This window comes from Scardinius erythrophthalmus, assembly GCF_964197995.2.
Source record: "Scardinius erythrophthalmus genome assembly, chromosome: 15".
Classification (NCBI taxonomy): domain Eukaryota; kingdom Metazoa; phylum Chordata; class Actinopteri; order Cypriniformes; family Leuciscidae; genus Scardinius; species Scardinius erythrophthalmus.
Window position 1 is genome coordinate 33,519,152 of NC_138235.1, and position 27,497 is coordinate 33,546,648.

The window sequence follows — 27,497 nt, forward strand, 5'->3', positions numbered from 1 at the left end:
GTTGTATACGAGGCGCAGGCACACAAAGTGAAGTTTCCTGCCGCCAGCACGTATCTCAGCACGTATTGCGTTCGTTACAAGGCAACACAGATGCGCGAACACACGGAAGTTGACGGAACATTCTCGGCCACCGTACGTTCGTTACTAGGTAACCAACAACATTGCGCGAACACACGTCGTAATGGAGAAGGTAAGTTGGAAGAAAGCTCGTCTAACGTTTTTAGGCTAGAACATTTAATATATAGCCCATCGTTTACATTATTATTAATGCAGTTAAAAACTCTACAACTACTCTGCAACCAGGCCAGAAGCTTTGGCTCAGTTTGACTAGCTTACGTTTTCTTAAACTAAGGGAATGTTAGTGGGTATGGGAAGGAATGAAGATGTATTTCTTCATTTTATTTTAAATACATTTAAATTTGTTTATTTTATTTTAAATTCTATATTATACTGTATTAATAGTCTTTCTAGTTACATTAAGGCTATGTATTAAAGCAGAGTGCTCTGGGTAATATTTTATATCCTGTCAAAACATACATTAATCATTGCCATTGCATTTGTATTTTTCAAACACAAAACACATTTCATAAGCTGGAGTGTGTACTCTTGTGTACACACACACACACACACACACACACACACACACACACACACACACACACACACACCTTAATAATACTCTAATATGTCATTTGTTCACAATGTCCCATGCACCACACAATAAATAATTACCGGTATACCATTTTGACTAGACATTCAAAATGCAAAAAGATTTGTTTTTCCAAACTGTTTGGAGCAATTTGTTATATTTTTGTAATTTTTGTATAACTTATTTGTAATTTTGAAATATAACATTAAAGAGTATATTTGATGTGATCAATTGCTCTGTCATTTATCAGATTTACCAATTGTAATAATTTCAATTTGGGCTGGTTAATTATGAACAATGGGTAAAATTGGGGGGCGGGGACATATGGGGGCGTGGCTTCATTAGGGCTCCTCCCCTTACCGCATATGATCTCACTCCAAGCTTTTGGTAAAACTTGAGAGCCCTGACAGTATGTGTTTGAAAACACAAAGCTCATGCTAAGGAGCTACTGTTTCAGTCATGAAAAAACACTGTATGATTGTATAAGACACATGCTGGTTTGGGGACGTTTAGTAATGCTCTATATATTGATGGTTGTAACATGATGGGAGCACAGATTTTGCTCTATGAATATGAATATGCAGTTGATTCAGTAGTTGAAATGATATGTTCCTTGCCGTGTTCTTGATCGACAACATTTCCATTTTCTGTCATGTTACTTGGCGTGGGGCTCACGGGTATGCTGCTGTCAATGTCCTCCTCAGGCTGTCGTAATGGTTGGTCTGCTCTCTCAACATCTGCTGCCTCTTGATGCACCGGTATTATGTTTAAGAGCTTAAGATTTGATTTCACTTGGTTGAACTAAAAACAAAAGAACCATTATCATTAATCTCCACACATGAATATAACATTATTCGAATTTACGGCTGTGCATGACTTTGAATGTTGCATATGATTAAGTAAACCCAGATATTTACCTCTTTAAATCCATGATTTTCTAGAAGAAAAGTAAAAACAGCAATTATTGATAATTATTTTTGTTATATGAAAGATATAATGAGCACTTGATCACTTAGAAATTGTACTATGAAAGCCTATAGAGTGAAACAGTCTGGTTCCGGTAGTAAAAACTCCAGTAGGAAAATTGATTTTTAAATGACAAATTACAAACCTTTAAAGGCAGCCTTACTGTGAGCTACGAGGTTGTTAATCGATAGTATTTGCTTCTGTTGAAGCTGTTAGCCCACATTACGAGGTTGTTACGAAACCTCGAAATGATCATTGCGACGGAAGCAAATCAATTAAAACTAACTTTAGATGGAAATAACTTAACTCTGCTGTAAAGCCGAAACAATCTCTGTTACCTTAAATTATACGCTTATCTCTGTAAAGCTGCTTTGAGACAATCTACATTGTTAAAAGCGCTATATAAATGAAGATGACTTGACTTGACTTTATTCCAACAAATACTACATTACCCATGATTCTGCGCAGAAAATTCCACCAATCAGAAAGTAGAAGTAAAATGAAGACAGCAAATGACGTAGAGTCGGTCTAAAATATTTGCATTTATGTGCATATTATGCAAAAATATTAAATTATATTGTTTATATATATGCCTGTTGGCTTGGTTCATGGCTTATAACTTAACTTTAATGAAGACTTCTTTGAAATCCCTATGAGAGAAATTAATGGAAAAAATACTTCCGGAACCAACGCCGCTGAAAAAGTGGGCGGCACTGTTGCACTCTATTGTGACAAACAGTATACTTTGTGTTATTGTAGATACATTTAGTAGATGATTTGTAGGTTGCAGTACTTACTTTTTGACTTGTAAAACAACACACCTAAAGCTAAGATGACTGCCAACACAAGTACTGTAACTAGCACGCCAATGACAACTCTGTGAACAGGTGCACCCACTGAAATGTGAAAAACAAAACATACAACAAACTGAGAAGCCTTCCTCATGCCTAATATTAAGGTACCTGTAATCAAACCAATACTACTGACAGCATTGTAAAACATTTTAATGTGTATTGCAAATGGTGCAAAGTCTTCACAGTCTTGTTTCAAATGAGCATGAGTGATCAAAAGTGATCACACAAATTTAGCCATACAGGAACTGGACTCCACCCCACACAACTGTCAGGTTTCACTACTGTGTTTGTAGAATGAAGGCGATTAAAAAGCAAGATTGCGTTTTACTCACGGCAGGTGCGGTCTGAAGTTGAACTGCCAGGAGTGTTTGTGCCATGGCCACATCTAGACACAGGAAAAAAGAGAAATTTAAAACTATTTATAAACTTTTTATGATTGTCAATAAAACTCTTGACTTAAATTCTGATATAAACCTATAAATATGATGGCCAAATGAAAATATATAATAAACAAAAATCAAACATTTGGGAGTCGCACATGTCTCTTATGCTGCATTTATTTGATCAAAAATACAGTGAAGACCGAAATACTGTGAAAATAATTATTTTCTATTTTAATGTATTTTAAAATGTAATTTATTCATGTGATCAAAGCTGAATTTTCAGCATCATTACTCCAGTCTTCAGTGTCACATGATCCTTCAGAAATCATTCTAATATGCTGATTTAATGCTCAAGAAACATTTCTGATTATTTTCTATGTTAAAAACAGTTGTGCTGCTTCATATTTATGTGAAAGGCTTGATATATTTTCCCCAGGATTCTTTGATGAATAGAAAGTGCAAAAGAGCAGCATTTATTTTTTTAAATAAAAATCTTTTGGAACATTATAAATGTTATCCTTGCTGAATGAATGTATTCATTTCTTTTTAAAATAGGGACCTAAAATCAGAAAGATGTTTCATACTTTGTCCATTCCTTGCAAGTGTCGGCTGAATCGTGAGTGGAGAACGTTCCATTTTTACAGGGTTCACACAGAGTATCACTGTCCGGTGAACCTGTGTAAATACAAGGAGATGAGGGGCAAAGATTAGACATTGCCAGAGGTTTGAACCTACAACCTTTCATTTAACCACCAGGCTTCAACAGATTCCTCCAATGTGTCTTTAAGGCAAATCAGATGATTACAGAATGATTATAAAATCTCTAAATCACATCTGAAGTGATAGTCTAGGAGGGATGTGGCATATTTTTTATTCTGGAGGTGCAATTCAGGACAGAATCAACATAAACCAGCAAGTATATATACTATATACATGACGCCTGACAGCACAAACCTTTTTTGGCGACTCTCTGTCCTGGCTTGCAAACACTGTGTTTAATACAAGCGCTGCAGTCATCATCTTGTGTACAGTAGTATCCATCTTCACAAACGCATTTGTTTAGATAGGTTGTGATGGGTTTATCCTCTTGTGGCTTTAAATGTAAATCTGATTTAAACAGAAAAGCAAGAGAGATTACATTTACATTTATTAATTTAGCAGATTAATTGATCCACAAGTTTATCATGAATACTAATAATTACGTTTTAAAACTATTTATTATTGATATTAATAGATAAAAAATGAAATGTGTAACTGTTAAAAAAAAAATCATAAATTTGTCTTAATAAATAAATAATTAAAAATCTTGAGGCCAAGACAAAACATTGTATTTATTAACATTACCCATTACCCATTCAGCAGTAATACACACTTACTGGGGTCACAGCTGGGCTGGCGTTTGCATTTGGTATTGGATGTGTAGCCGCTCTGATACTCTCCGATTTGGCAGTCCTGACAGCGTGGGTCCTCACAGTTGTCGTCCACCAACATCCTCTTACCTGTGACACATTCACAGTAACTACCCACTCGGATTAAACTAAGAGATTCGGATATTAAAAGAGGACTAAGACTATGTGAAATATGGTAGTATTGATGGGTTTATTTCAAGGCAACATGTGAAAAAATATTAATTAGACTGGGCAATTAAAAAAAAGTCGAGCTAACTTGAAAAAATAAGTTAACTCAACTAATTTGCTCCAGTTAATGTCAACTTCTATACTTTTGTTCTTCTAGATGCTTACATTGCTAAATGCTAAACATGCTTTAGTTGCATTGACAATCATTTTTAAGTTTAAAGGACTACCTGTTACTCGTTACATTAACAGAACTTTTCAAGTTAACTTTAAGTGGAGCGAATTAGTTGAGTAAACTTAAGTTGAATGTGATAGGTAGTCTTATTCTTTCAAGTTAGCTCAACTTTTTTTAAAGTTGCCTTGACAAGAATTTTCAAGTTCAAAGACCACCAGTTACTCATTAGATGAACAAAAGTTTTTAAGTTGGCTTTAACTGGAGCAAACTAGTTGAATTAACTTAAGCTGAATCTGATAGGTTGCCTTTTTTCAAGTTAGCTCTAGCTCTCTTAGGCCTACTGTATGGTGATACTTCCTCAAGTCTAGACATATTTATTAACTAGAGTGCCACGCTGAATTATGTCCACATACCTGGTCCACACTTTTTGCAGCATTTATCATTCTTCTTATAATGTGTTTCCTCCTCACAGCACAGCACAAACTGCAACAGTGTGACCTGTCAAAGATTAAACATAAGAGGAACATTATGAAGAATACATGGCATGCCAGCGCCCATGAGGAGATGAGAGGGCCCACTCCATGAAGAAAAAAACAGCTTTTTCAAGTAGACTATTATGTTAAGGGTCGTTTTCATTTTTTTTTTCTTGTAAACAATCTTTTTAATAATCAGTTATCATACAATACGTTATTAATAACCAAGCCTATGTATGTTTTCGAGCTAGTTAAGTCAGTTAAGGACATGGGAACTCTCAGACCCCAAAACAAACCACCGGGGCATCTTAAAACTGAAACGACGTTAAAGGAAAGTCCCTGAGATCCCCACAAAGAATGACCGTTATTGAACAGGGCAAACTGCAACCTTATACTTCCATCAAATAACTATTTAACAACATACAATGCACATGTTTGTTTTCATATGTCACTTGGATACAGAGACGCTTTAAATGCTTCTTTATATGCTATTAGCCTATGCGCATTCAAATAGAAAGTGAAAGTAACCTAAAACATACTAGTCATTCCTTCAGCAACCACGCCAATCTAAGATTTCTAAATGCTACACGTGAAAAATAATAACAATACTGTTACAATGAACATCAACAATGTAAATAACAACCGACACTAACATTCACGCGAAGGTATATTTCACGCGTAGTTATCAAGCACGCGCAAAGCGCTCAGCACAAACTTACCAGCAAATAAATAATGAAAACTGCCCTCATGATGGCAATATAGAAACGGATCCTTTTCACCAGTTGTTAATGCTTCACGAACACATAAGACACTAAACACTCTGCTGCAGCTCTTCAAATAATGAATCATCACAGGGCGAGAGGGGGTTTCTTTCCCGCAGACAGACACGCCCACGAGACATGTGACCATTTCCCATTTCCCCATGCTATTCCAAGAAGTGAGAGTTGGCCTACAAACTCTGAAGACGTTTTAGAGCCATTGAAAGACACAAATTCTTGAAAAAATTGATTTTGACGCTTATTTTATTAGGAATATTATTTCGAGTTTAAGAGGGAAAGTTGAAAGAATAAATTTCAATAATTAAAAAAACAACAAAAAACAAACAAACATCCAAACACACAAAAAAGACAGATTATAATATGGGAATGGTTTATCTTTCAGCAGTCTAACTTGTAATTCAACCAGAGAACTTCCCTGCTTGACTCTCACTTCCTCCACAGACAAACGTGTTATTATTATTGAGTCACGTCACCAGTGACAAAGCTTGCGTGAAAGTACCATTTATCCATCCACCTACTTTAATTTCAATTATGTACAGATGCAAAATATAAAATCATTTAAAATATGGATTACGTTATATGACTAGCTACAGAAAAATTCTGACCACTAAGTGTAACGTGATCAGGGACGAGGCAGGGCATCCAAATCCTAGCACAAGTTTATTAACAAAAACAGATAATCCTAGAGCAGGCCGGAGAGCAATGACTGACAAACAATTAAAGCACAGAGGTTAAATAGATTAACAAGGGGCTGATGAAGGACAGGTGTTGGTGATTTGATGTCATGGTAACTAATGAGGTAACTAGGGTGACAAGGTACAAGGCAAAACAGCAATCAAACACAGGAAGTGAACAGAAATAATGGGAACCAAGAATACACTTTAAAAAGTCTTTACAAAACACAAGACAGCACAGGGATCGTGACGAGGCGTAGCTGAGGACCACCACAAGGGCAGATCAGACAGGTCAGAAGATCTTCATGGCGGTTCAGGTGGAACTGGAGCAAAGAAAAGGTTAGGTTTGGCCTCTGGGGCCATGTGTCAAAACAGAAAGAAAGTTCAGTAATGGCCTCCGTGGCCATAACAGGGCAGCCAGGACAATCAGGAGAAATGTCTTTGAACTCGGCCTCCTTGGCTGAGACTTGGGACCATAGAACGGCCTCTCTAGTCGAGACGAGACAGGGAGTTCATAGGTGACCTTCACGGTCGTGACAGGGCAAACAGGAAGTTCTTGAACGACCTCCGTAGTCGTGTCAAGGCTAACAGGAAACTCAGGGACGACGTGTCAGGACAGGTAGGGGGTTCGAAGGCGACCACTGTGGTCGTATCGGGGCAAACAGACTCCTGGGCAGACACCACCGCCTCAGGCAAAACTAGATCTGGTTCCACCACCTCGGGAGAAACTGAAGCATACGCGACCGAGACACAAAATGGCCACCGGCGTAACGGGGAATGCCATCAACAATGGGAAAACTTCTGAAACCCCCAGACTTGATACCGCCATGGAGATGCTAGCTGCTCATACCAATATCAGCGCTGTGCCCGCCAAACTGGAAGCCAATCTCACATGCCTAGGAACCACCTTGGTATCTTCAGGTGCAAAGTTTATGACAACTGGAAACATGGCGTGGCGGCCATGACGGCTGGAGACTCTGGAGTAGCGTGTACAGCATGACTGTCTCGTTTCTCCTCCACGACACCCACCGTAAAAGTCCAGGTAGGTTCATGCAAAGGCATGACCGAGCTAAGTGGTTCAGATAGTCCCCCTCGAAAAAAGATCATGATGGATATTTCCTTCATTTTGGCAAAATGAGCCAACTCAGAGTCCTGTACATTATAGTCCTCAATTTTTCAATCTCCTTGGCGGAGACGCATAATCCTCCCTGCTGGGTCCATTTGTAGTCGAGTCTTCTGTAATGTATGGTGACCTCAAAAACAAAGGAGAGCTGGACCTAAATGCAGTGATTTTAATTAAAAAACAAAACAAAAACATAATAACTCCAACACAGAGAACCCAGGGACCAGAGAACCGAATGAGTGCACCAAACATACATCCATGTAGGACAAGACCAGTCAAGAAACACTGGGGTTTAAATTCAGAAGGGGTAATGGGCAAACAAGACATAGGCTATCAGTGAAAAATCTAAGAACTAAGAAAACAAGAAACACTACAAAGGACTACAAAACATGGTGCAGAAAAGGAAATATAGAAGTCCACACAACACCAGGGGAACACAGGCTGGGATCATATACTTATATTTATACTTATATTAAGATTTATATATATATGTTACATTTTATTTTTGTGTATGTGTGCAATATAGTATAAATAATATACAAAGTATGATATAGTGCAGTGTTGTTATTCTTAACTATAAAAATATTAAAATAATTTTCATTATTTTAAATGAATCTGGAATAACATGAAATTTAAATATTAGATGGAATAAGCAACAGAACATTAAAAGTGTTGGCAAATAACTAAAACTGAAATAAAATTTAATTAAATCTAAACAGAAATATAAAAAAACTAATAAAAATGATAAAAGCACATAACAAAATGACTAAAACTTAAACTAAAATATACGAAAAATTTTAATATAAAAAGCTACTTTACAAATATTAATAAATAATATAAAATAATAAGTATGAATATATAATATAGTATAATAGCCCATAAGACAAGAAAGCAAATGATATTGAAACAGTTAATGAGACAAAAAGGTTGAGATAATGCCAGCATGCTTTGAAAGAGCACATTTGACACAGTTTGCCACTGTGAGAAAAGAGGAGATTTAGCAAAGCAGTCTGTAGCGTGAGTTTAACTCACTGAGTTTAACAGCCAGAGGTGAATCCCGCCCCTGCTAGAGGACTCTCCCTTAAAAAAAAAAAGAAAAAAGCCCAGGTTTGGATTCAAGAGACAGCAGGAGGAAATCCCCATGTAACAAGGAAGTTGTTTTGGAATATACACATGAGTAGTTTTAGGGACATACCATGGAAGAGAAGAAATACTCTCTGATCATCAGTGATTCAACAAGGCGGATCCCAGCACAATGATGTCTGACTTTAGACACGCTTGGAAGATTTTCTTACTTATTGTATCACTTCCTCACCAGGTATACATTCTGAGAATGATTTGAGGCATGACATACTGTAATTAAACGTTCTAGTGAAAAACCCTTGAGTCCCATGAGGAACAGTTTAGAGAATATGTGCGTCACATGTTACATGTTCTCAGAGGAAGGCTCTTCTCTTTCAAGACACTGCACAGTCTAGGGGGCTTGCTTTATAAAACGCATCTACAAATTACAGTTACTATAGACAATAAAAGTAGGGTATCAGACAATAACGGGAGCACACAGTCTGTATGTTAAATAATGTATAAATATGCAAAAGGTAGAAACACTAGTATACAAAATACATTGCATGTATGTAAACTTGACTACAGTGGTAAATTAAATAGGATGTAAACACTTCCTCTTCTCAGTCAGTCTGTCAGTTTTTGACGCACAAGTTATTTTGAGTTAGTAGGCCTAGTCGGCTACAAATGCCGGCTACAATTTCCCTCCAAGTCCATTTCATTGTTTACCAAAATACAGAAGTTAACAGTTATCTGTAATGACAGTGCTCAAAGTATACAGCAAGCTCCTGTCTATTTGAATGTGGGAAAGACTGAAATCACAGAAGCTAGTTATTGTTATGCTTAAATAATTTATTTCAAATAACAACCTAACAACATTACTATCATAAATGGTAGGGGAGCGCGGGCCACAACCTAACGCGGGTCTAGTTGTAACACACTTGTTTTAAATACTTCCACACATGCTAGCATGACGAAACTTGGTGCATTTACTAGTTGCCATATCAACACTATATAGAGACAAAAAATGCGCCAAAATTAATTTGTTTTTGGAAGATATCCATAGACATTTATTAAACCATCGCAAAAGTAAATTTCTTATTTAAGTACATTTTTCATCTCTATTTTTTGTGTTTATTTAAAATTAGACAAATCTGATATTATTTTAATCTCCAATATGGTATTTAGCAGTTGAGATAGTTCTGTAATGCTTCGCTAACTAGCAGAAGACACTAGCAGGGTTTTAATCCCAGTTGTGCAGGCGGGGCATGTTGTATGTGCCCCTATTAGGAATATGCTATTATATTCTATACTTTTATTAATTTTATTGAGAAAACGTGAGAAAAAGGTGAATAAAGACTGAGAGTCAATGTTCAGAAATTACTAATTATTTATTTGTTTTGAATTATGTTGTATAGCTGTGTTTTCCTGTGTTCGTAGTCAAAACTCAAAAATGAGTTTATATTTAATTATTAAAAATTGGCATTATTTTATATGAAAAAGTTTTTTAATTGTATTTTATTTAAAAAATATTTTAGTTTGTCTTGTATATTTTTTTATTAGATCAGATAACATTTTAAGCTGTCATATGTCATGTTACAATGTGCCCCTCACATGTTACAATGTACCCCACCTTTGGGGCATGTTGTCACATTTCACTTCCATTCTTTCGGGGTATATCCAGAAAAAAGTATATACTGTATTAATAAAACAAAACCACATAATTGTACTAGACATGTTGGAAATTAATGTGGGGAAAAAAAAATACTCTGAACCATAAGTAGATTTACACAAACTGAGAAAGTCATAAAGCGTTACTTTGTGCCCTCTCTTCCCTACCATAAACTGCTGCTTTTGCTCACATCCCTCAAATTACATGATTAGTAAGTCTGGTGATTTATGTTTTTACATTACTTTAACTCATCAAAATAATTTAATCAATTTCAACTTTTTTTTAAAAAAATACGTTAGGATATCCCAGACAGGACATAGCGTCGGCCCAGATCCGGGCCACATCTGGCAACGCATACAAGATGTGGGCGGGATCTGTAACCCCGCCTCTTTTCAGGCTGAGCTCGTTATATTTTGAATGAATGGCTAGTTTAAAATCTTCCCCGTCGACTGACATTTGTCAAGACATCTGCTTTAAACATTAGCCTACAATCCTCATGATAACTTTCGTTAATGTTACATTAAGTAAATCCACTTCAAAAGCTAATTACTCCTGAACAGCAATGCCATAGAAATATACAGAGCGACCGCAAAAACGGAAGTTCAAAGACAATATTCTAAAGATGGCGGCGCCATAAGGTCTTGAACCGGTGTGATGAACAGACCAATCGGTTTATGATGATCAAAGTACAACGAGAGCGATTGAAAAGCATATAGAGCTGTCTGCGCTCTAATCGTTTTCGCGGTATTTTGATGTCATTCACCGATCGGACTGTCTCTGTGCAACGCTGGTTCAAGTCGAACAACATGTTGCTGTTCCGGATTCAATTCAACCTCAGTCAGTTCCAGGGGCGATTCTAGAATTTTCATTTTAGGGGGGCTCAGCCCCCAATGAGGGTATGATTTAAAAAAAAAAAAAGTTAGTTTATGGTCTAATGCGCATTATTAACTAGTTTCATTCATTCATCCAGTAACATGCATATGGCAGGGTTTTATAATCACTGAGGTACCAAATGCGAGGTATTTAGGGGGGTTCGGGGGCATGCTCCCCCGAGAAAATTTAGATTTCTCTGATCTACATATGTGCAAATTAGACAAAAGTTTATTAGTTTTCTAATTATTTTTGTCATTCGTTTAACATTTATGACCTAAAAAACTGTCAAATATAAAATGTTTAGTTTAGCTACTTATATCTTCTTAACTCGCACTTGACCGTAAACTGAAGCGTCAGTCATGCTGCTAAAATTCCATGTAAAATTCGCGCTCAGCAGCTTCTGTTAACATAAAGCCCGCCTACTTTGATTTGATTGGTCATCTCAAATATTGTGACATTGACGAGAAGTGAAAGACCAATGAGGCTCAGATGAACAAACACACACACGCGCGCGCCTCTGTTTCTGACCTGCGCTCTGCTTGGCGCTGCTGCGGACTGAAGATGAAGAACATTATTTAACCTTGTCAAACACAAAAAAATATATATATTTTTTTAGAATAACAACATTTCTTACTCCAAGTTTTAGGGGTGCTGAGCTCCTTTTTAGGGGTGCTGAAGCACCCCTAAAAAGGGGCTAGCCTCGCCCATGGTCAGTTCAATATAATTTAAGTTGAAATGACTTGTACAACCAAGGTAATTATAATAAAAAAATGTAAGGCAGCCACTGAACTTAAGTTTTTAAGTAGATAGGTGGATTATTATTATTATTATTTTTTTTTACAGTGTCCTTTTCTGGTCCTGCCGATGTGCAATGAGCACGCGCACTCTATAGTAAAAAAAACAAAACAAATTGACACTCGGCCGTATATACCACCAAGCGGTAGGACTTACCTAATGATTATTGGATTTAAAGCAACTGTAGTATTATGATATTTTGTCTGAATCTACGTTTAACTTGGTGAATTGTCGTCACAGTAGCATTTAAGCTAAAATACTATTTTACAGCTGCAATAACTGCTTTAAAGTTTGTTGTGGGTAAATAACAAGCCACTTTCATGATCAAAACACTATTATATAACTAGTTTTGTACTTTATTTAAAGTTTAGTTGTCTTTTACAGCGTCGTAGTGATTTTGTGTTGGATGTACGCCATCTAGCGGTTGAACAATTGCGTTACAACTTGCAAACAGACGCGGACATGTTTTATTTTACTCATCAAATTTGACAGTACAAGTAAGTACAACCAACCACATTTACAAAGACAAAGACATGATACACAAGCCATAGATTTAGATTTTTTTAATGATTTTCAACTGAGAGACAGACGCATTTTGGTGAGTCCCACAGAAAGATGAGAAGTCAGATAAAGGGTGGAGGTGTATGACTTCACCTTTTTCTTTTTTTTTCCTCAGGTAAGCCGCTTTTCAGGAAGTTGCCTAGTAATAAATACACATTCCATACACGCATACCAAGTTCCCTCTCATACAAACACACACCTTTACAATCCTCAGTCTAAGTTTGACTGATGGTTGATCTGACATGTTTTGGTCACTTGAAGCCCAATGAAGAAACATGAATCATAGAAAGACAGATTTTCCTCAGGTAAGAGACATTTCTTAAAGCTATTATTCAAATATTCAGTGTAAAAGTCTGTTTAACTGCAACTGTACTGTGTTGAAAAACAATGGGTAATCATTAAACTGTTTAATTTGTTTATATTTAATGAACAAAAATGATATCAAACCTCAAAAACACATGGCTGTAAATGAATGTTGTGTTGTGAATTCATAAAAAAAGCTGTGTTCTCCATTTCATTTACAGATTAATGTAATGCATTTGATGTCCCACGTTGATTGCGTTAACCAAAATAAGAATCATATATAGTGTCTCTAAATAGTGTAATAAAAAGTTAAAATTTTACAAGAAGACCAAACATGTGTCATAGGGAATCAGATGTCCGCAAATCAAGTGCACTAGCATGAAATACAAGATTAGAATGACGGTAAATCGTGTGCCAAAAATAAAAATCATCAAAACTTCCTCATTTCAACAGTCTTTTGTCAGCTAGTTCATTGTTGCCAAACAATGTTCCATGGAGACAGCATGTGGTTGTCTTAAGAATAATCACTTAAACTCTTGACTTAAACTCTCATTGTTTCTGCAGCTCAGCAACGAAATGCAGCTGAATCTCATGGACATGGTGAAATCGGGGAAAATGAGTATCGACGAAGCTGTAAATCAGGCTAGAAGTGGCTCAGTACGGAAGCAAAGTGTCTTAGACCTGGAGGTGATCTACAGTGATCTACAGTGGGCCAGAAAATTCACAATGCAATAGAATGGCAATTCAACATTTGAAATATACAGTCGTGCTCAAAAGTTTGCGTACACCTTGCAGATTCTGCAAAATAAGATGGAAAATCATACAAAATGCATGCTATTTTTTATTTAGTACTGTTCTGAATAAGATATTTGACATAAAATATGTTTACATATAGTCCACAAGACAAAAAAATAGCTGAATTCTGAATTTATAAAAATGACCACATTCAAAAGTTGACATACCCTTGATTCATAATACTGTGCGTCATTACCTGGATGATCCACGACATTTTCCGAATCCTTCAGTTTTCCAGCTTCTTTTGCATATTTGAACCCTTTCCAGCAGTGACTGGATGATTTTGAGATCCATCTTTTCACACTGATGGCAATTGAGGGACTCAAGCACAACTATTAAAAAAGGTTCATACAGTCACTGCTGGAAAATGTTCAAATATGCAAAAGATGCTTGTCTTGTGGACTATATGTAAACATCTTTTATGTCAAATATCTTATTCAGACAAATAAAAAATAACATGCATTTTGTATGATCCCTCTTATTTTGTTAAAATAATTCACATTTTGCAGATTCCTTAAAGGGTTGAGTAACCTTTTGAGCATGACTGTATCTTTTATTTTGTTTTATTTAAAAAATATATAAAATAACATAGCAAAATGGGCGTGTAATTCAGTCAGACTGATTTCGTTGAGCATTCGTCATAAGAAAGTGGCTGGTGGCAGTCCTTGTTAAGGAAATGATTTGTTGTTTAACCAGTCGTCGTGGGACTGTCCCTAATATTAAGAGTAGATCTCTATGGTTATTTTAATCATCTCTATTGTAAAGTGACCTTTTAGGAAGTATTCTTGATTTCTTTGTTTACATATGTTTCTGTTGAAGGAAGAACAGCCATCACAGTATAACTTCAGTGTTCGCAAGTTCAACCGCTACATATGGCAGAAACGAGTGCTGCAGGTGTGTATCAAGTAGATACATATTACGTTTTAATGCACGATATATAACAAATGCACGCTTCTATGCTTCAGATTGATTTCAGCACAAGCCTAATGTGCAGCATCGAGAAAGGCATCGTGAAACGCCAGCTCCTCTTTTCTGATGTGAAAAACTGCCATGAAGCGACAGGTACCAGGTTCTCCATTTCGTTCAGAGGTCGGACTGACTATGAGCTGGAAGCTGCATCTTTAGAGGACAAGCAGAAGGTGAGAACATCACGTGCAACGCGGATTGAATTCATAGTCTTTGGCAGATCATTAAACACATATCAAATCTGCTGTGTTTTTAAAACCATTATTATTAATATGAGTCTGCATGGCCATGATAAAGCATCTTTATTGATGTATTATAAACCATGCAATCTCACCTTCAGATCATGCTGCTGATAAATCAGATCATCTACAGTAACATATACAGCTCTCCTGTGAATGGGTCAGTTGAAAGGAAAAGCTCACACTTACCTCCGGACAACCTCAAAGAGGGACAGCTTTTACTCCAGAGAGGAGGACTGGCATCATTCAAATGGAAAAAGTATCATTTTTTTGACATTTTATGTTTTGTCTGTTTCTTGCAAAACAGCCCTTAGCAGTTGTTATACCAGTTAGACTGGAACAAACGTCACAAGCCTCTTCTCACTAGAATGATCAGCTCAGGTAATGTTTGGTAACATTTTAGTGGTGCTCACTCATGCAGCCGTCCTGCAGGCTCATACTTTTTGAACAAACCCCTAACCATAGATACTAAATTATAGTATGTATGTCACTTTTTAAAGTAATATTCGATTTTTTTTGCCTATGAAAGCGGCAAAATAAAATCCCATAGGCTTCCACTGGATCATAAATAGCAACCAGAATATCAGCAACACCTTTGCAACCATCTAGCAATAAACTAAAACTGTAAACCTTAGCAACTGCAAATTTCTGGCAAGTATCCGGCATTGTTGCGTCATGTTTTGCACAGCAAACACCACAACAGTTTTTCTATGCAAATATATTGCAAGTTCGTATGGAAAATATGTTGGCATCAGAAATATAGATTTATACAATGTCTTTCTGGGGAATTACAATTTTTTTTCATTTTTTTGGCACCCCTTGCCACATGTCAACAATCTTAAAGGCTTATTAAATATATTTGTGATCTACACTGAACAAAATTATAAATGCAACACTTTTGTTTTTGCCCCCATTTTTCATGAGCTGAACTCAAAGATCTAAGACTTTTTCTATGTACACAAAAGGCCTATTTCTCTCAAATATTGTTCACAAATCTGTCTAAATCTGTGTTAGTGAGCACTTCTCCTTTGCCAAGATAATCCATCCACCTCACAGTTGTGGCATATCAAGATGCTGATTAGACAGCATGATTATTGCACAGGTGTGCCTTAGGCTAGCCACAATAAAAGGCCACTCTAAAATGTGCAGTTTTACTGTATTGGGGGGGTCCGGGGGGGGGACCACCCCGAAAAAAAATGTAAAATGAAAAATGGGTGCAAAAACAAAAGTCTTGCGTTTATAATTTTTTTCAGTGTAATTAATTAATAATTAAAGACCGTATTTATGTTTTGTCATTCTGTCTCATAAAATGCTGTTATTTTGAACTTTCTATTCCTAAAAAAAAAAAACATGGAAAAACAAATAATAAGAAATGTTTCTTAAGCAAATCATATTAAAATGATTTCTGAAGGATCATGTGACACTGAAGACTGGAGTAATGATGCTGAAAAATTCAGCTTCGATCACAGGAATACATTAAAGTTTTAAGTTTATCAAAATAGAAAACATTTATTTTAAATTCTAATAATGTCACATTATTAGTGCTTTTACTTTTTTTCTTTTTGAATAAATAAATGCAGCCTTGGTAAGCAGAGGAGGCTTATTTCAAAATCATTGAAAAACTTATATAGAGACCCCAAACTTTTAAAAAATATATATATTTTAAACTCTATTTAAGCATAAGAAACAACTTTTATGGGACAGTTCATGTCAGATTTTGTAGCTAATTTGAAATATGTTATTTAATTGTGAGTACGGGAAGAAGTTTTTGAGATTTCAGGATTCCCCCGTTCAAATAGATGGGAGTTGGTCTTGGATGCCTGAAATAACTGGACAAAGGTGTTGCAAATATGGCCGCCGACTGAACAGACTTTCCTTGAAAGGGACTTTGAATGGGGGGGCTATATATATATATTTATTTATTTATTTATTCAAAGATTACTAACAGTCATGCTATGTTCTGCACTCTTAGATATGAAGCTCATCTTCAGACTGGTCAGCTGACCTTGTGGACTGTTGCTCAGCAATCTGCCAGCAGTAATCCAGACGTGTTAGTTTCCTCCAGCGAGACAATCTGGACGCTCTCAGACATTTACGACAGTGTGGATGACATCAGGTGTGCAGGGGTTGATGGGACAGCTGTTATCATCCATCTCTCAGACGGTAATGTCAGGGTGGAGACCTCCTGCACCACCGACACCTTCACTCTGATCAACGACAAGAATGACTTCCTGTGAGTCAAGTGCTCTTTCTTAATCCTTGATCTTTACCGCAATAGATAATAGTCAAGAGGAAATTAATGTGTGACCAAAAGTTAACTCAACAACACTCTTTTTATCTTTGTCAGGTTCCGAATACCAAAAAGCGAATATATGACCTCAGAGGCAATACAATATGAGCGAGACGCCTGGGTGAAAGCGATCAAACAATTATGTGTGGACTGGAAACGAAAGTCACTACATGAACACTTCTATGAAGCCCCTGAAAGAGCTCACATTGACAGTACAAAGTCAGAAAGTAAGACACAGAACGACCTCATGCAGTTCACACCTCCACCAGTGCCACCTACTCCGAGACCACGGTTACCCAAAACATTCCCAGCTGAGCTTATAGATAATCCAACAACACTAGAGCCAGAAATCGTCTCCATGAAAGGATCAGAACCGAAGCCAGCCCGGACAGCAGAGTTCAGATCTGTGCTCAAGCCAACCTCACCAGTGGCCACATGCTCATCACCGTCTCTGACTTTGCCGTTTGTATTGCCCCCACCTTTGCCTGTGCCGTCAGCAGTTCCAGGTCCTGTACCGCTCGCTCCTTTGCCCCCTCCGCTGCCCATGAAATCCAAGCAGCTTTCAGAGAGGACAAAAGCTTTTCACTGGGACCTGGTGGCTCAGGATAAGGTATCTGCTCTTGTGTTTGGTTTTATCTATGGCCCGGTTTACACCTGGTGTTAAGATGCGGATCACAAGTAAATGAGGGAGACACATTCTCGTTTACACCTGGTGTTTTAATCCGTCTCTTTTGTCCACTTTCAACCACTTCTGTCCTGATTTCTTCGAGCGAAGGGTGTGAGTGTGTGTTAGAAATCAGGAATGGTGAGAGAACATTGTGCTTGGTATGTTTTTAGTCTTCAAACCAAACTTGGGTCTCCAGCCGACAAAGTTTAAACCCCGTCTGGCTAGCGCGCTTCCCATAATGTTTGCACATTAGGTCAGCAGGCGGAGAGTAGACAGTCTTTTGTGGCTGTTTGAACACATGAGCGTTTACACTACAAAAGCAATTCAGTCGAATGCGTTTTCGTCTACCTCTGGAAGTGATTGAAAGTGGACAAGCTCAAAACGATTTAGACCCCATTTATACCTGTATTTAGCGTCGTCCACTTGTGATCCGATCGACCAAAACGCTTCTTAATACCAGGTGTAAACAAGGGCCTCCAGATGTTTGGTTGGACCAGTGTTATTTTAGTGTAATTTAGATACTTATATTCATTTTTATTTTAGTTTTAGTTATTTTTAAGAAAAGTTAAACTAAAAAAAGAGAAATGTTGCCTTGGCAACTATCTGAAATAAAATGCATACGTTTAATTTTTAAAATAATTTATTTCACTAAATGCCTATTTTATTGCAAGTATCGAAAATACTTATTTTATGGTGTTAGCTTAAGTCTTAGGTAACTATAATAACCCTGAGTCAGACAAACTACTGTTTAAGCCATGAAGAAAATGTGCATTTGTACAGTATTAAAACCGCAGTAATTAATTGTTAGAATTAATTAAAGTTTGGGATCGGATTTTTTTTTATGTTTTTGACTCTTCTGCTCACTAAGGCTGCATTTATTTGATAAAAATACAGTAATATTGTGAAATATTATTGCACTATAAAATAACTGTTTTCTTTTTTAATGTATTTTAAAATGTAATTTATTCATATGATGCAAAGCTGAATTTTCAGCATCATTACTTCAGTCTTCATTGTCACATGACCCTTCAGAAATCATTCTAAAAGGCTGATTTGCTGCTCAAGAAACCTTATCAATGTTGAAAACATTTGTGTTGCCTCATATTCTTGTGGAAACCATGATACATTTTTTTCTTTGATAAATAGAAAGAACATGATTTATTTGAAATAGAAATCTTTTTTAACATTATAAATGTCTTTACTTTGACTTAAGATCAATTTATTGTGTCCTTGCTGAATTAAAGTATTAATTTCTTTAACAAAAAATCATACTGACCACAACTTTTGAACAGTAGAGTACGTATACTGTACATGTACTGCACAGTTCTGTATGCAAGAATACGCCAATGACCTACTACATCTGGTAAATGTGCAGTATACAAACAATGATTCCCAGAATGCAATGCACTTGACTTGACCTTCCATTTGTAGCGTTAACATATTAAACTTTCTCAGTCAGACTTATTATTTGATTGGCCCATTAATAGTATTTGTATGCAAAAATTGGATTCAAAATGCAGAATTACCTTTTTTATTCAGCGGTACGTCTGGACATGACAGCAATTAACATTTTAAACATGTAATCTTATTTTTCACATACTATTTTTAAAAAAGTATGCTAGTGTTCCGTTCCGAACAACTATCGTTTTACATTTTTTTTCGTGAGACTTTTATTTTTTATTTTTGGTGAAAGAAAACCCCATACAGGGGCTAATTTTTGTTAAATGTCCGTGTGATGATGTTATTTGCTTGTAAATTCAGACTAAAGGAGTCATTCAACATTCATATTGCAAACGCAGCATTGCTGTTTCAGCATTGAAATAGTTGTTATGCCAAATCTGTTTCTTAATATGTAATCATTTGCTAAAGATCACTTGCATTCAAAGCAATGCCTTGATATGAAATAATATCATATGAAGTAATGGTATTGACTGTTCCCTGCCTTTGCAGATCGAGAAGTCAATATGGTCTTGCAGGAACCCCAGGAAGACTGAAATTGACACCTCACGCTTGCTTGAGCTGTTTGGAGTGAGAGAGTTAGGCGGCCCAGGCCGATCAGAGTCCACCACTACTATGGAAATCATGTTGAATTCAAGGATCGCTCACAATTTCAGTAAGTATTGCAGAATCTGTCAGGCTATCAGCCAACATCTTTAAATGAAAAGTACCTTTTCATTTTCATAATAGAAATTAGCAGCCAGGATATTCTTGCAGGTTTGGAACGGCATGAGGGCGAGTAAATGATGACCGGTTTTCATTTGTAGGTGAACTTCCCTTAAAGTAAGAGGATCATGGCCTAATGTTGTTGCTTGAGGAGAAATGCCAGGCCGTGTCTCGTTATAAATGGTGTATTTGTTGTAGAACTTGTGGAATCGGTCATGGTGTGGGTTATTGATCTCTGTGGGAGGATTAGAGCAGCAACAGAGAGGACCATTAAAAACCTCTCCTGGATTGGCTTTGAATAACAATAGATCTGACAAAACAATTTGCACATAGTTTAGTTCTCACGTACTTAAGTCCTCAATAGATTTTGTAGTTTGACAAAACACTATGAATTGAAAAACAAGCTGTTTAGCAGACTGCTACGCTGATTACTTTAGAAAAGAGAATTGTGTCTTATCTTATGCTTATTTGTTTATTAGAGGTGCTTGCAAAGGACTTATTGAGGAGTGTTGTGCCATATTACCTTTCTAAGTAATATTTTTGGCTTGGACTTCTGGAAGATTATAATTTGACTTACATTTATTAATGTATTTTCAGGTTGTCATAACTGTTCAACACATTGTGCCCAAAAGGCTGAGATCACATTGAAATTCTGACTATCAAATGCTAATTTCTGCTGTATATATTGTAGAACACTATCATTCAAAAGTTTGAGGTTGGTAATTTTTATTAATGTTTTTTTTTTTTTTTTTTTTTTATGAATTTAACGATGCTGAATTTTCAGGATCATTACTTCAGTCTTCAGTGTCACATGATCCTTCAGAAATCATTCTAATATGATGATTTGATGCTCACAGAGTCACATGATTATTCATATCCGAATCATAAATTGGGTTGTGAAAAAGTATGAACAATACAATACAAAACAGTGAGGTTTGCTATTGCAAACACGTTGAATAAACACATGAGCATAAGAAATATCAAGAAACAATTCTCTTTTCTAAAATAATCACATAGCAGTCTGCTAAAAAGCTTGCTTTTCAATTTATTGTCTAAAATCTCTTCTAATTTAAACCTGGAATCAAACTTCAGCACTAGATGTAAAATGAAGAAGAAATATGTAAGATTTTACTAAACTATTAAGAATGGTTTACATTAATTGATATTAAGCTGAAAAAAATAAGTAAAATAAAATAAATATATAAAAAACATGTAAAAACAACATTTACAAATGAAAAAGTACTACAATAACTAATACTTAAATAATAATACATTTAAATATAAATATAAAATGGTGTTGTCAACTTTTATGTTAGATGCGATAAATCATGATTAATCGATTTGACAGCACTTATAAAAAAACAAAATTAATAAAAATGACAAAAGCACAAAATGACTAAAACTTTAACTAAAATAAAATATATAAAAAAGCCAATTCAAAATATGAATAAATACTATAATAAAGTATAAATAATACTAAAATAACAATGGTGTGGTTGATTGAAATTCAGAGCTTCACGTAAATTGTTATGCTGATACTATAATTTGTAATGGAATAAATATTTGTAATTAGAAAAATGGAAAATTTTCAGTAGTGCATTTTCTCAGACTTTTGGACCCTACTGTATGAAGCATTTAGCTTTCTAAGAAAAGAAAATTAAGCATAGACAGAACAAATGCTCAGGAACAATTTACATTTGACCACAAAAAAAAGATCTCAACCTGATAAATCTGGTCTGTTGACCATCTAAACAGCTCTAAAAGATACAACTAGGTGGCAGTGTTGCATCAAACTGACAGACAAAAAAAAAGTATAAATAAAAAAGTTACTGCAATGTTCCAGTGTCCTCCAACTGATACTCAAGCATGGAATATGTTGAATCATCACACTGCGTTTCAAGTGTTCTGTTGAAAATACCTCTTTGTGATGCACGTTTCCCAGAAGCAAAGATCTATCTTGAACAATAAGGATGCTGATGTTCTCTTAAGCACGTCAGAGGTAGCACAAAACATCTGTTATTTCTGACCACCCTGTTTTTTTGGATAAATTTTTTTTTTTTGCCTGATTGTTGCTAGTGAATGAGACTTGAATAGCTTCAGAATCTTTGTAATGCTTTTTTTACTTAAGTGTTCACTGACTCAAAAAAGCATTAAAGATAAAAAAAAAATGATTTGCAAATGAAAGTAGGTCCTTGTGATCTCTGCTATTAATATTCAATACATCCCTAGAAAATGTTATAAAAAATGTTGCGAGGCCACATTTTGTGCTTGACTGTTGGATTCTAATAGACAAGCACCATTTTATGTCTCTTTGAATGACCTAAAGTGCACTTAAAACTAAAAATCAGAGTTTAAAAGTGCTTTTGTGCAAAGTTCTGCACCAAAAACAAGACATTTCCACAACTTTTACATTTTATTTTCACCTTAGCTCTTCACAAATAGGTAAAGCATGGCCTCGTCTACTCAGGAAGAAAAGAGATTGGATTTCAGAAGCGAGTAAATCAGATCGAAAACAATAACACCAGCAGCAACCAAACGGCTGTGAGTTTTTCTCACACAGGTGCCTCAATTAGGGGAGCGCTATGAAAAATGCATGGCACCCTTACTAGTCTACCGTGTCAGCTATCTCTTCCCTTCCAAGTGTCCTCTTCCTCTTCCCCTGTCTCCGACAAGTTGCGGCGGTAGGCAATCAGGGCCCAGAGGAACCCCCAGGCAATTTATCTCTCAGCCAGTCTAACACGAGGGGGCAAAGGGCTACGGAGCTCGGCAAAATGATAATGCCTTCTCAGATGAATATTGCATGTTGATCAGTAATAACTCAGCCAGAAAACTCCCCCGACTGCATGAAAAAGGAAAGAGATTCGCGAGGTGATTGAGTTTGTAGGAGTTCTTGGATGATGGCATCTGTGGTAGCGTGGAAGGAAATGCTCCATCACGTTCGTCCTATTGTTTTTCACGTCTGTGACCAAATCGGCATTATGACATTCATTGTTTATGTATATTTAAGTATCTCAGGAGTTTTGCTGAAGCATTACAGAAAATACAGACGGTTATAAATGCCATGCCTCTTAGTCAATTGCCGTGTAGCTTTATTCCACAGAGACACATTGTAAGCAGATGTAGCTTAAAGTTGCTCTGCACACGGATGGCTATGCGGTGAAAATACAGATGGAGGAATTATGGGATTGTGCATTTCACTCGTGTCTGGGTATTATCATGAATCTGCTTTATGTCCGTAAGTAGTAGTTTCGGCTAAACTTTATCACCCCCTCGTGCCAATAAATAAACAAAACGACATAGCTCGGTGAGATTTATTTCAATAAAGTGTCCAGAATGGCTATGTTATACATATTATCCCCCTGTAATCAATAACTTTATCCCTTAAAACTCATCTTTGATCACCAAAATGTCATATTTATACTATCATATTTATACATACCTTAAAATAGCTTGAATGTACTGTAACTCTATACCCTTGCTTCATTTAGTATGCAGTTCAATGAGTATGCAAATGATCCCCGCCTCCACTCACACCAGCTCAGAGATCCACTCGTTGACGATCACATGGTTGATGTGATTGGTTACAAGGTAGTTTGTGACGTCAGAAACACCAGCGATTTCAAACCGCGTTTTTGAGACTGTCTTTGGTTCACTGCAGTTTTAAGGAGAAAATACTCAGCAATAATGTTGACTTATGAATTTACACATGATTTGTCTTAACCCCCTGAGGTCGGCTATCGCGCTATCGCGATAGGCTCGTTTTTTTCCGTATGAATGCAAAAAAAAAAAAATAAATAAATAATAATAATAATTTTTATCTTATATGCTTGTGTTATACATCAATCGATCCTGTTTAGTGTGTATTTTTTTTGTGTATGCTCATAATAAAAACAAAGTGTTGTGCTTTTTGCCAAATAAAGAAAAATAAACATGATGCGAGTTCTGCCTACTCTCCGTCAGTGAAGTCAATTCTGAAACGCGTCCGAAAATGAACTAACTCAGCGAATACTCAGTCAAACAGGCATACAGTAACACAGGCATGAAGCTTGAATTATCTTCTTTTAAATGAAGTAATTTTTATAAAAAACAAATATTCACAGTTTATGTAATATGTATGCAAAGAGAGAGATGTCAGTCGTTCTCATCTCAGCTAATTAAGTTTTAATGTGACTCCGCCCACGGAGAGCGCGCGCTATTCAAACGCAAATGTGAGGCGATCCATACTTCTGTGAAACGCCCACATCAGCTGGATAACACACACCGCGAGTTCACTTTCAGACTTATGTACTTTACGATGCTGTGAGGAATAATACTATCTTGATAATAATCCTGCAAAAATTTACCTCAGAAGTTCTGGAAGTATCATTTCGAGGAGCAAACGGATCCCGCTGAGGAATTATGTCAGTTCTGTTTGCTTTGTTCTAATCGGAATGAATGAACGCAAAGATGCGTGCTGTTGTGGGGCTACTACAGCTGGCAAAAATACTGTTTAAATATGAATCGCGTTTCTGTGTATGAATGAATGAACGAACGAACGCACAGATGCGTGCTGTTGTGGAGCTACTACAGCTGGCAAAAATACTGTTTAAATATGAATCGCGTTTCTGTGTATGAATGAATGAAGGAACGAACGCACAGATGCGTGCTGTTGTGGAGCTACTATAGCTGGCAAAAATACTGTTTAAATATGAATCGCGTTTCTGTGTATGAATGAATGAACGAACGAACGCACAGATGCGTGCTGTTGTGGAGCTACTACAGCTGGCAAAAATACTGTTTAAATATGAATCGCGTTTCTATGAATGAATGAACGCACAGATGCGCGCTGTTGTGGAGCTACTACAGCTGGCAAAAATACTGTTTTAATATGAATCGCGAATACAAAGAAAGATTACACTGGAAATATTGTTACAATTGTAAATGTTGTTGTAATTGTATAACCTTAAAAAAATAAAAAAAATAAAAAAAAAATATATATATATATATATATATATATATATATAAGGATAGATGTAAACAAAATCTTAAAAGGTCATTATAAGCCTTCTCTTTAAATAATTTTATTATGCTTTATTAGTGACACATTTGGGAAGAGAATATATTCCAAATCTGAAAATACAGTATGAGAACAATTAACTGCACAATTACTAGAAATGTTTACCTTGGATATTGTACAATTTGCAAGCAAAACTTGTGGAAAAAACAACAAACCAGTTATATATTGTCCTTGCATTCTTGTGGCTCAGTCACACACCTGAATGAAAGGCTCATTACGTATGCAGCCTCATTATGCGGGCCCCATTGTCTCCTAAGGTGTGAATCACGCCCACCCGCATATGGCCTTTCCAAACAAAAAGTGTTTTACAAGATTTAAATCAATGTATTGTGTTATGTGAATGATTAGGCAGGATGATTTTCACATAATTTTGAAGAAAAAATTCTAGGCAACGTCATCCATTAGTCAAGTCTTATTTACATATATTTAGAATGTGTTTTATGGCCTTATTTCAGAAACTTTAGTTTTTTGTTTTTGAAAAAAACATGCATAAACATTATTCTATCAAAAATACAAACATGTACATGCAAGTTGTTCACATATTATGGTAGCCCTGTTTGTGCTTAATAGAGTGAATTTACACCTTTTCCATTAATATGTTTATAAGCAACTGAAAAAAGCACAAATGTCAGGGCATGTCAGAACATCTCAAGGACCCCAAAAACCCCTCAGACCCCAGAGGGTTAAAGCACATTAAAAACACCACATAGACATATAAACAACATTAAAAGCTTGATTTTCACCACAGGGGGACTTTAAAAAAAAAAGTGTGAGCTGCCTACAGAAGCAGTATTTTAAGAACATTGTACACTACCGTTCAGAATTTCTCTTATGCTCATTAAGGCTGCATTTATTTGATCAAATTTACAGTTAAACAGTAATATCGTGGAAAAATTGCTACAATATAAAATCTAATATGCTGACTTGGTGCTCAAGATATGTTATGGTATGCAGTTGTGCTGCTTAATATTTTTTACGGAAACCGTGATCAATGTTTTTCAGGATTCTTTGAAAAGAACTGCATTTATTTGAAAAACAAAGTTCTGTCATGAAACTCTAGATAGCGCAGGCTGATTGGTCCTTAACTCTATTAGCGATGTTAGCGATCACATCGTTGCCAATGAGCTTGCCTCTCATCATTTAAATACTTGGCATTGTTTGCTGTTTGCAATCTGCAGCGCGCTTTCAGAAACCCTCCACCTTCCCCAGCTGCACCTGTATTGATCTGCTCCACCTGTATTAACATTGGCATTCTCTCAGAGGGTTGTCATGACAGAATGCAGTTAATGCATCCTGAATAAGAAGTATTAAATAATAACAAATATTACAGACCACTTTTGTACGGTAGTGTAGGCATACATGTATCAATGCATGTGTCTGCATAATGCATTCAATAATAAATATTATTTATTTATCACGAATATAACAGTTCGTGGAATTTTATGCTTATTTGGGCTAGTGCCCCGCTTTGCACCAGACAGTTTGATCATTAGCAACATGCTGATGTTAAACTGTATTGGAATAGATAGTTAACCGAGTCTTATTTGTATGGTTGCTGCTTTGTTACAATGCTGCCTTAGAAGAAAGCTGCATATTTAGGTAGGTGACAGTAAGGCAGCTCATTAGGTTTTGGAACAGACTCATTATGTCCTGTAATATGACTGCTTATTTGGCTCTTGATATAATTTATAGCACACGTAGGTCCTAATAATGCGAACTCAAAGACTAATCTGATGCCAGACACTTTTGAGGACTCTGTTGAGACTTTTAACACAACCTTAGAGTCATCATTAGTAGCAGCGATTTTATCCAGAGGACAGTTTTATTGCTTCGAGGTTGCTCTTTCATGTCTCTGGAGATTTAAGATGAGATCTCTGACTTATAATTGCAGACTTTGGTATCTTTGGTAGCACAGTTTGAGATCTCTTAAACTCAAGAGGTGACACACATGAAATACTAGATTACTAGGAGAAAAAGGTTACTGTCATTGATGTCTTAAAGGGATGGTTCAGAGTAATAGCACCACAAGCCAAACACCCCCCCCAGAAGCTTTTTTTCCCTTGGTCGAACATTATTAAAGTTAGAGCTTATTTAGAGATATCAGCCGAATGGCTTAGTGCAGGCGCTAATGGATCCAAGGTTGTATCTCGTAAATTACCCCACTAATAAAGCCTGGAATGGTACCAAACTTCTACAGTAGTACAAATAGGTTCTACTTTTATTTGAAATACAAAGTTCTGTCATGAAACTCTAGATAGCGCAGGCTGATTGGTCCTTAACTCTATTTGTTAGCGATCACATAGTTGCCAATGAGCTTGCCTCTCATCATTCAAATACTTGGCATTAGCCGCTTTCCGACCGGAGGAACCTTTTCACACTTCCTAGAACTATTGGCTAAAGTACCC

At 36.3% G+C, this 27,497-nt stretch overlaps 2 protein-coding genes across 2 annotated transcripts in view; one reads left to right on the forward strand and one right to left on the reverse strand.

Annotated features, from left to right (window-relative positions):
• Positions 1 to 440: 440 nt before the first annotated feature.
• Positions 441 to 5,928, reverse strand: cd40 (CD40 molecule, TNF receptor superfamily member 5). The gene is made up of 9 exons (XM_081385798.1): positions 5,794 to 5,928; positions 5,015 to 5,099; positions 4,229 to 4,351; positions 3,807 to 3,959; positions 3,437 to 3,527; positions 2,802 to 2,854; positions 2,413 to 2,511; positions 1,567 to 1,586; positions 441 to 1,450 (listed from the first exon to the last, which is right to left on the reverse strand). The coding sequence occupies exons 1-9, from the start codon at positions 5,821 to 5,823 to the stop codon at positions 1,214 to 1,216; spliced, it is 891 nt and encodes a 296-aa protein (XP_081241924.1). The 5' UTR covers positions 5,824 to 5,928; the 3' UTR covers positions 441 to 1,213.
• Positions 5,929 to 13,530: 7,602 nt separating this feature from the next.
• Positions 13,531 to 27,497, forward strand: part of LOC308703057 (uncharacterized protein) — a 40,813-nt gene continuing 26,846 nt past the window's right edge. The window contains exons 1-7 of the mRNA XM_081386325.1: positions 13,531 to 13,603; positions 14,531 to 14,605; positions 14,677 to 14,850; positions 15,018 to 15,175; positions 16,889 to 17,149; positions 17,264 to 17,816; positions 19,824 to 19,986. Coding sequence (XP_081242451.1) covers positions 13,532 to 13,603; positions 14,531 to 14,605; positions 14,677 to 14,850; positions 15,018 to 15,175; positions 16,889 to 17,149; positions 17,264 to 17,816; positions 19,824 to 19,986 — 1,456 coding nt within the window. The 5' untranslated portion in view covers position 13,531. The remainder of the gene's footprint in view (positions 13,604 to 14,530; positions 14,606 to 14,676; positions 14,851 to 15,017; positions 15,176 to 16,888; positions 17,150 to 17,263; positions 17,817 to 19,823; positions 19,987 to 27,497) is intronic.